At 57.6% G+C, this 10,121-nt stretch overlaps 1 protein-coding gene across 6 annotated transcripts in view; it reads left to right on the forward strand.

The window, feature by feature from the left end:
* SRC (SRC proto-oncogene, non-receptor tyrosine kinase) overlaps positions 1-4,484 on the forward strand; it is a 32,814-nt gene extending 28,330 nt beyond the window's left edge. For all 6 annotated transcript variants that reach the window (XM_065691240.1, XM_065691237.1, XM_065691234.1 and 3 more), the window contains 7 exons: positions 201-350; positions 627-782; positions 931-1,110; positions 1,188-1,264; positions 1,626-1,779; positions 1,905-2,036; positions 2,411-4,484. In XM_065691240.1, the coding sequence (XP_065547312.1) occupies positions 201-350; positions 627-782; positions 931-1,110; positions 1,188-1,264; positions 1,626-1,779; positions 1,905-2,036; positions 2,411-2,619 (1,058 nt within the window). In that variant the 3' untranslated portion in view covers positions 2,620-4,484. The remainder of the gene's footprint in view (positions 1-200; positions 351-626; positions 783-930; positions 1,111-1,187; positions 1,265-1,625; positions 1,780-1,904; positions 2,037-2,410) is intronic.
* The last annotated feature ends 5,637 nt before the right edge of the window (positions 4,485-10,121 follow it).

The following is a 10,121-nucleotide window of genomic DNA, read 5'->3' on the forward strand; positions in this document are numbered from 1 at the left end:
TGTGATTACATGGTGTGGCTGTAACCGGGGTGTGTGCCACCCCTCCCGGGCATGAGGAGCTGCTCCCCATCCTCTGCTTTCGGGGGGAAGCAGCAGCCTGCATGCCCGGTCCTGCCCCCCTGCACCCACCCCCTGGCGGGACCCCATGGGGGGCACCCATCTGCGGTGCATGTCCCCCAGCCCGTCGGTCCTGCCCGCAGGTGCCTATTGCCTCTCTGTCTCTGACTTCGACAACGCCAAGGGGCTCAACGTGAAGCACTACAAGATCCGCAAGCTGGACAGCGGCGGCTTCTACATCACCTCCCGCACCCAGTTCAACAGCCTGCAGCAGCTCGTGGCCTATTACTCCAGTGGGTAGTCACTGGGGGTCCCCGTGGGGTCTGGGGGACACCCTGGGTGCTGTGCCTGCCCTCACTGCAAGATAGGTGCTGCTGGGAAGCCAGCATGGGGTTGGGGGACCCCAAACCAGTTGATGGGGGTGCTGGTGAGAAGCTGGTTGGGTTTGAGGGGAGAGGGTGAGGGTTTGGGTACGGGGTCTTTGCGGTGCTTCACAGGGAAGATGTGGGGTAAAGATCATGTGCCTAAATGCCCAAGTGTCACCCTGGCGTTGTCCCCTCCTGCGCTAGAACACGCCGACGGCTTGTGCCATCGTCTCACCAATGTCTGCCCCACTTCCAAGCCCCAGACCCAAGGCCTTGCCAAGGATGCCTGGGAAATCCCCCGGGAATCGCTGCGGCTGGAGGTCAAGCTGGGACAGGGCTGCTTCGGAGAGGTGTGGATGGGTAAGGACCATTCCCACCCCACTGGCCCCGTGTCACCGCTCGCATCCTCTCCCCAAGCGCCCAGAGCCTGCAGTGGGGTGGGGGAGCAGGCGAGGGACGGGCCCCCTGCCCCATACACGTGTCCTGAGCAGCGTGTCCTGTGCCACAGGGACCTGGAACGGCACCACCCGCGTGGCGATCAAGACGCTGAAGCCCGGCACCATGTCCCCGGAGGCCTTCCTGCAGGAAGCCCAGGTCATGAAGAAGCTCCGGCACGAGAAGCTGGTTCAGCTCTACGCCGTGGTTTCAGAGGAGCCCATTTACATTGTCACTGAGTACATGAGCAAGGGTGAGCGCAGGAGGGATGCTGGGGAGGCTGAGGTCCTCCGCTCCTCTGGACTGCTGTGACTGTGGTCTTCCTCACAGGGAGCCTCCTGGACTTCCTGAAGGGTGAGATGGGCAAGTACCTGCGGCTGCCCCAGCTCGTGGATATGGCAGCTCAGGTGGGTTTGTGCATCCCCAGGCCTCCTGCATCCTCTTCCAAAGGCACTGGCTGCCTGAGCACCTTGCTGGGCTGCTGGGGCTATGCCCTGTTGGGTGGTGAGGTTCTCTGCAGCCTCCCTGGGGTGGTTTCCACCATCCCCAATGGGTGCTCAGCCCAGAGCCAGGATGCAGGCAGGGATCATTTGTCTGTTCCTGTTGCTTCAAACCTGTATCCGTGTGGGATGTCTGGAGCAGCCAGTTGTTCCCACACCCGAGGAGGGGTCCTGCTGCAGAGCTGTTCCCCTCGGCAGTGCTGGGTGCTCCTCAGGGACCCTTGCGTCACCCCGCCAGCCTCGGTGCCCCATGTGTTGGTCCCCACAGATTGCATCTGGCATGGCCTACGTGGAGAGGATGAACTATGTCCACCGGGACCTGCGGGCAGCCAACATCCTCGTGGGGGAGAACCTGGTGTGCAAAGTGGCCGACTTCGGCTTGGCCCGGCTCATCGAGGACAATGAGTACACTGCTCGGCAAGGTGTGTGCCCAGCGCTCCCCAGGGGTACCAGCACCAGCACTGGTCTCTGCTCCCCAGAGCTGTGTGTTGCATCTCGACGCAACACATGGCCCTGGTTGCAGCCCCTCAGCCTGCCTCTCCTGCAGGTGCCAAGTTCCCCATCAAGTGGACAGCCCCCGAAGCTGCTCTGTATGGCAGGTTTACCATCAAGTCGGATGTCTGGTCCTTTGGCATCCTCTTGACTGAGCTGACAACCAAGGGCAGAGTGCCGTACCCAGGTGAGGGCTGGTAGCTGCCGGTGGAAGCCCCATTCCCATTGCAGTGCCCCAGCACTTGGAGGCTCCAGAGCCATCTTTGCAGAGGAGCAAACTGGTGCAAAGCTTCTCCTGCACTTTGGGCAGGGATGGTGGGCTCCGGGGCAAGCTGCTCCTGCCCAGGTCACATCCTGCTCTGCTGGGGCCGGGTGAGCAGGGGCACAGCCACCCTGTCCCAGTGTAATCCCCAAACAAAGTGACGGGCTGGCAGGACGAGCGCTGTTGGGCTGGGGAGGTCACCAGGGTTTTCCCATAAGGCTCATCCCAGCACGATGCCCTCTGGGAAAGGATCTGGCCTGGCTCTAATCAATGCCGTTATCTCCTCTGGCCGCACGCAGGGATGGTGAACCGGGAGGTGCTGGACCAGGTAGAGCGGGGGTACCGCATGCCCTGCCCGCCCGAGTGCCCCGAGTCCCTGCATGACCTCATGTGCCAGTGCTGGCGGAAGGACCCGGAGGAGCGACCCACCTTCGAGTACCTGCAGGCTTTCCTGGAGGACTACTTCACCTCGACAGAGCCCCAGTACCAGCCTGGCGAGAACCTATAGACCTGGAGCTCCTCCTGGCACCAGGGACACTGCCATCCTCGCTATGGGGTGCCGGGGGCTGGCCGCCCCAGCGAGGGGCTGGATTTTTGTGGAGCGGCCCTGCGGCAGGATAGGGGCATCGTGTCCGGATGCGGCCAGGGCTGGTTCTGGGTGTCCCCATCGCTCATTAAGACTTCTGGCCCGTGTTTAACAAAGCGGCGCCGTCCCGCTGGCGAGAGGAGCCTGTGGGTGCCGGCAGAGCCGGCTCGGAGGGCGAGCGGAGCATCTCTTGATGAGAAACTTGGCTTCTGGGAGACCTTTTCCCTCCCCAGCAGCTCTGGGGTGAGCCTGGAGGAACTGGGGGACAGCATCACCCCACCTCGGACACACGGCCCCCCTCTGCTGCACCCCCTTTTTAAATCAGCACAAATTTCCCTGCCCCTTCACCCACCCCAGCACCCCATCCTTGGCTCTGGTTCTCCTGAGGGCGCTGGCAGGGATGTTTCACCATGGGGAAGGCACAACCTTGTTTGGATGGGGTGATGCACTGGTGTTGGGTGGCAGCAGAATGCTGATGGCCCCTGTTCCTCAGGCATCCCTCTGGCACTGGGAGTACGAAATGTGGCCGCTTGTGGCTCCAGTGACCAGCACCATCCCATGGGAGCACCCGGGTGCGTGTTCACATCTTCCAGCTGCGTCTGTTCCCCCAAGGGACCTCTCTGTTTCATATGGGAGCAGCACTGGGGGTTGCCAGCAGAGCCTTCGCCCAGCCCTGCCATCCCAGCGGCACTTTATCCCACTGAGCATTCCTGGTCTTCCAGCCGCCCCTGGGAAGTTCACCACAGCCCCCCCAGCTCTGCCACCAGCAGCATCCCTCGGGCTGGCCCTGCCACTAAATCTGGTGCCACCACAGGCGTGGGTGCGTGGCACGTGTGGCTCTTCAGGGTGTGTGAGTGTTTTGGGGAGATACTCATCTTTCACAGATGCTTTTGTCCACCCCCTATGTTTTCAGCTGCCTTCCCTCTACCCCTCACATCTCAACCACCGGGCTGCAGTCCCCATGCAGTGGGAGCATCCACAGCCATAGGCTGCCATCCTGGAGGAGAGTCCTGGGGAATGCTGTGCTGCGCCATTTGCATCCTCATCTCCCCCCTGCTTGCCCCCAAGGGCCTCAGCCCTGGTTCAGTGGTGGGTGGCTCGGCATGCTCAGTTTTGCCCTGACACACATCCCATGGGGCTGAACCCCAGTGGGATGGCACCAGCCCCTGCGCTCTTCTGTCCAGCACCTGCTTGTACATAGCCCCCGAGCAGTCCCTGCACCCTCCCAGACATTGACTTCGTTGCATGTGTTGCTTCTTCCCCTCTCCTGTGGCTATTCCCAGCTGGAAACCCTTTGCCATTGTGGCTCACAAGGCTTCGCTCCATCACCTCTTGGGTCCTGGGTGTCCTGGCTCAGAAACAGGCTGGGGGCTGTTTGGATGCTCTCCTGCACCAGGGCTGGGATGGGGACTGGAAGAGGTGATGACACACGTTGGTGTGAAGGACCCGGGAAGGGAAGCCAGCAGCTTTACCTACCTCTTGGTCCTTGGGCTTTCTTTGCCTCCCCATTACTTGTGGGATTGGGTTTCCCCACAGCACAGCCTCCTTGCAGGCAGCAAATCCCAAACCACCTCTCACCAGGCCTTGCTGCAGTGCCAGTGTCCCATGAAAGCCAGGTGGGAGCTGAGCATGGGCATGGGGGTGACCAAAACCACCTCCCAGACTCGCACCAGAGCAGGGCCCAGGCACGCCACTGCTCCCACAGCTCGCCGGCCCCTTATTTATGAACCAAGTGCTCGTTGGGTTGGTTGGTGTCTCCTTTTTAATGAGTAAAACCTTCAAAATCAGCTTGATCAGACTCTGCGGCAGGATGGAGAGATCCTGCTGGCTTGGAGAACAGTGACTGGTTTCATGGATTGTTGGTTTTTAATCATTTGGGGACCTGGAGCCTTTTCTCCCCGCACTTCCTCACAGGTTTGCTGTGCCTGCGTTTGAGCAGGGACCCTCCAAATCAAGATGTTCTGGGTCTTTCCATGTTTGCATCCCTGGGACAGGCGGCTGCTGCATCCCCATCAGCGCTGCCAGAGAAGCCCCGTCCCAAGGGGTGGCTGTGCCATAGCTCTGCCTGAGCGACACAAAATCCCCATCACCAGGAGAAACCCCTTAAAAGCAACGTGTGGAAGCCAGATTTGACCCAAAAGCTGGGGAGGGAGAAGGCAAACGCACGTGTTCAGTTTGGCCTTTGGTTGTCTGCAGCACGTACGGGGTCTTGCACACGCGCAGCAGGATGGGAGCAGGCTGAACCCGGTGGGTTCATTCCCTGGCTCTTCCCAGCAAGTGGCAGAGCAGGAGCGCAGCCTTGGTGCAAGGAGCACCCCGGGCTGGTTTAATTCCGCGTGGCTTTTGGCAAGCTCTGACGAAGGAGATGTGCGGGGCCCGAAGACAGCAGAGTGACCCTGGAGGAGCCCTGCTGCGCGAGGCTGGGGCTGTGTGCCTGCGTGTCCGTGTGTGCATCCATGCTCCTGCGGGACCCAGCATCTCCGGACTCGCTGCTGCAGCCGGCAAGACCCAGAGTCTCCAGGGACCGAGGGCCTCTGTTCCATCACCGTTGTTTGCCACTTCCTTTTTTAAGCCAATGAACTCCAGAGGGGAGCCCCAAAGTGAGGATGCTCTTTGGCTTCCCGGGGTCAGTAATGTCCTACAAGTTACCCTCCTCTGCTGACAGCAGTTTTTTAAGCAGTGTTTTGTAAGATCTCCAACCGACTATGCAGAGAACATGTGGGACTGTGTCTCTCTCCCCAGCTCCCCTCTCCCCCCTGCCCTTTTTGGTGTCTACGTAAAGTATTTAGGTTTTTGGGGGTTTTTTTGGGGGTTTTTTTGATAATAATAAAATTTTGGAAAAAATCCCCTATAAGGCGGCCCAGCTTTGTGGGTGGTGGTGGGTGGAGATGCTCTGAAACCCGAAAGTTGATGTAAATACTTTGCAGTTTGATAATTAAATACAAACAGACCTCACACACACAGTAAGAAAGCGTAGCTCATGTATGAGAGGACGTCTCAGCATCCCTGTGACGGGGGCTGGTGGTTCTCGGGGCATGTGCTGTGCCTGTGTGTGGCTCCTGCTGTTTCTGATGGTTCTTCTGGCCAATGATTCTGGGATCTGGTGCCCTTCCTGTGCTGCTGGAGCTATTCCCATCTGCCCACATGGGCTCGTGGTCCAGCAAAGCCCCAGTGCCTTATAAGGGGAGCCTTATCCTTCATGTCTCTCTTGCTCTGAGGGACAGGGACAGCTCCTGCACGGCTCTGGTACAGACGCATTGCTATGGGGGGAACGGAATCGAGCCAACGTGTTCCGAGCTGAGCCAGCCTGCATCACTGGTGGGATCCCAGCTGCGGCGCCGATGCTGTGGCACACACCATCAGCACATAGAATTAGCCACGAGGGACCCATAGGTGCTTCCCAGCCTCTGCGTGCTGGGACACCCGGGTTCCTGCCCATGGTCCCACAGGACTGTGGGTGACACGGTGACAGCAGGCAGACCTGGCTGCCAACCCCCATCAGTTGGGCTGGGGGGGACAGGATGAGGGGCAGCCCTCCCATCAGCACAGTCTGCTTCATCAGCAGCTACAAGGAGCAGGCTTGTTTTGACAGGGTAATTAGGAGCTGATTGGGATCCCTCAGTCTGTGATTAAGTAATTGATATATAGCACAGTGTAGGGGGGAGCAGCCCCTCTGAAAGCAGGGTGGGTGGCTGCTGCTGCTCCTTCTCCACCACCATGGTCCAGGGTGGTTTTAGTGCTCCACACCCCTAGGTCTGGCTGCTCCTTCCTCCTCCTCCTCAGGCTGGTAAGTGGCTTCAGTCTTATCACCTTAAATGTTTAATGCTTTATGCTTTGCTTCTCTCTAAAGCATCTGAGTGACTGAGGGATTATCTGTGTGTGATGTGTGGGCAGGGGTGGGTTGGTGAGGTCATGGCTGGGAGGGGAGCTGGCTACCTTTGGCATTGCTGCTGAGGACCAGGGCAGCCACAGGGAGGATGTGCAGAGGAGGAGGAAGAGGCAGGGGTGCTGTGGGGCGGGCAGGGGACTGCAGTCCAGCCTGAGCCCTGGGGCAGCGTGAGTGCCTCTGGTGGGTCATGGCCAAAGGATGAGGGGGATGCATTCAGGACTCCCAAGCACTGCCTAAGGCATTGCTCGCTTCCTCTTCTAGTTGTCCCCTTTGCTCCATGTCTGCTCCTCAGCCTCAGTGGTAGCTGAAGCATCTTAAAAAGATGCTCAGGGCAATCAGCAGTACCTGCAGCCCACCCTGGCTGCGCTTGGTGGCTCTTGTGCCATGGAGTCACCTCCTTGGTGACGCCCCTCTCTACTCCTAATCTCTCTGCAGAAGCCAACCCTGTGAAGCAGTATGGGAAGGGGTGACATTAGCCTGGAGGGGCAGAAGCTTTCTGGTCCAGGGGGTGGGAATCGCTGTTTGGGATCTGCTTGGACCAGCAGGAGCTCCTGCCAGGCATCCCCAGCCTGAGCCGGGCAGATGCGCCTGGGGATTACACCACATGTCTCCTTTAATGGACTTAATCTTGCTGTTTGCTTCGTGCCTGGGAGAGGATTTGGGTGTTAGGGTGGCGGCTGTGGCTGCCCCCAGGTCTGGTGAGGTGGTGGGGGTCCTGTGCTGGGCAGTTTGTACTGGCAATGGGTTTCTAAAGTGCTGAGGGTGAGTTGTTTGGTTTGAACATCCCCTTCGCTTTCCCCAATGCCATCAAGTCCTGGCTCTTGGTCCAGGCTCCAAGATGATAAATGTTGGAGTATGGAAGGGGCAGCCCTGAAGTGCTCTATGTGCTGAGGATCCCCCGGAGCAAAAAATCCTGGGGACTATGGTGTGGGTCTGGGGTCCCTCACACAGCCCAGACCCAGCCTCTGCGGACAGGAGCAGGGTGGCGGCTGTTGAAGGGCTGCTCACAGCCCCAGTGCCAGGTGCTCGGGTCATCCCCGCAGCAGCAGGTCTGGGTGGCACCTGAGCCCTCTGTCCTCCCTTGCCCTCCTACCAGAGGATTTACCTTTGCTCAGAGGAGTAGCAAAACCCTCTTGCCAGGAGTTAATCTCCAGCCTCCGGAGGGAAGGGCTGAAGTCCTTACCTGACGTGTAGCTTACCTCCCATGGTGGCTGAGGGCTAGGAAACCATAGAGACCAAAGGATGCTGGCAGGGCAGGGCAGGGCTCTCTGTGGCCCTGAGCGATGTCTGTGGCTTCTCTGGCTGGGGGCATTGGCTGGACCAGCACAAGGGGATGAGGTTGGAGGCTGTGGGATCCTGGCACTATTGCCAGCAGACCTGCACCTCTGGACTCAGCTGCCTCTGAGCTGGACAGTGGGTACCTTCAACCCAAACAGCTCCTCAGTGGCATCCCCCTTTCTCCTCTTTCTGCTGCTAATAAGGCCACGTTGTTGGCTTGTCCCAGGGAGAGCATCCAGACAGGAGGCACTAATTGCCTAGCAATATCCAGGGATGGACCAGCAGATGCTGGAAGAGCAGGCTGGAGCCGGAGAGCTTGACTTGAGAACACCAGCCCCGAGACATGGATGTCCTGCAGATCTAGGGTTCCAAAAGCCAAACCAGCCTGGTAGTCATGGCTAAACTTTCCCCATGGGAAGCTTTGTGGTTTCCCAGTTGTTCATCTTGGGGATGCTGCTTCCACCTGACAAGCATTGAGCAGAGTGATAAGCCCCCAGACCCTGGGGCTGCAGAGAGGAGCCCAGCACTGCCTGCACTAAGCTGTGTCTGTTCCTAGGGATCCGAACCTGGGTTTAGTTGGTTTTTGCTTTCCTGACCCTGCTGTGCCACTGATCTGTTGTGTGACCTAGAAAAGAAAATGATCTCTCCTTCAGATGGAAGGACAAAGGAACAGCTTAAGGCGTCTGTATCTAGGGAGCATCAGGCAGATGGACACATTTTGTAACACAGCAAGGTGATGAGACTAGCTCTGTGCCAAAGCCCTTGCGGGCAGTGTCCAGACTCAATGGGACCTGGCACAACACGGTTGTGTTTTAGACTCCACTGCTTTGAGCCAGTAGCGTAGCTACTGCAGTGCAGTGCCTGCCCATCGGTGTGGTCTCCATGTAGGGACCCCTTGGTGCCTCCAGGACACTGGGGGACAGAGCCCCCCACTGCTTTTCTGGCAGAGACAAGGCCAAAACATCCCATTTCTCCCTAACAGCTCATTTTTTTCCACATAGCCAGCAAATGCTTGCCCAAGAGCACAAGTGCTGTGTCTGTACGGGCTCAGCCCAGTTTGTGGTGCACAAGCAGGACAACTGTGATGCTCCTTTTCAAAAGCCATCAGGTTAGACCTGTTCTGCAGTCACCGGCTGGTTTTTCATGATCCTTTATACAGAAGGATGAGCAGGGCATTAGCATGGGATGAGAGCCCTGCTTGGGTTCCTCATTCTGCCTGAGGCTTTCTGTCTGACCATGATGAAGTGGCTTTAATTTTCTATGTTTAAAACAAAGATGGTATCTCAGTGCCCTAAAGAAGGTAACACAATGTGCTGGGAGGGTTGCGTGTGTATCAAGTAGTACTCTTTACCTACACTTGAGTGGGAGGGCTGCAGAAAGGAGGTTTCTTGCCCATCAATCTGCCCAGACCTCTTCTGTCACAGGCAGCCTCCCTCTTTTGAAGTGCTTTTGTCTCTCAGATGGGTCTCAGAAAGCTCACAGCCTTGTCCTGAGCCCTGTGCACAAAGCTCTCAGCCAAAGGACTGTTTGGCTTCTTGGCTAGGATTTAAATTGCTGCAGAGTGCAACCTGGCTAGTTAGCACCCAAAACACACTCTGAAGAACTGACTGCATTAGCTTGCATTAAACTTAGAAGCTGTTCAGTGTAGACCACAGTCTTACTGAAGCCTGCGAATGAGATGCCCTCCCCATTCCTATTTGTTACTTACACTGCAGTTGATATGACAGCTACTGGGACTTCCCTTGGCCTGGCAGGTGACAGAGCTGTCACTTCTATTCTTGGTGATGTGGCACGCACTTGATTTTTTAAGCATGTAAACACTAATATACCCTGAACCCTTTCCAACTTGGACTGTCTTCAGAGCTTTGGGGCAAAGGTAGAAGCTGGTTTCAGCTCCAGCAGTACAGTTCCTACACCCTCGAACTCTAAGGCGTTCTTGGCTGCCCACAGGGCCTCTGCCCACAGCAGGGGATAGGTCAGGACAATGTGGCGTCATGGGATGGGCTCACACCACATAGCTGCTGGGTAGGTAACGCTCTTTCAGCTGGCACTGGAGACTAAAGTGTCCAGGGCACAGCAATTAAAACTGTTTAACTTGGTAAGCACTAGGCCAAGGGGAAATGTGTCACTTAAGTGCAGAGATGCAACCAGAAGCTACCTCCTGTGCTGTGTGCAAGATGAATCTGTTTTAAAATCACCAGTATGGTTCTCAGGTCAGGTTAAAGAGTCAAGAAGAGTTGGTACTAGGAGCTACAGG

This window comes from Lathamus discolor, chromosome 11 (genome assembly GCF_037157495.1).
Source record: "Lathamus discolor isolate bLatDis1 chromosome 11, bLatDis1.hap1, whole genome shotgun sequence".
Lineage (NCBI taxonomy): Eukaryota > Metazoa > Chordata > Aves > Psittaciformes > Psittacidae > Lathamus > Lathamus discolor.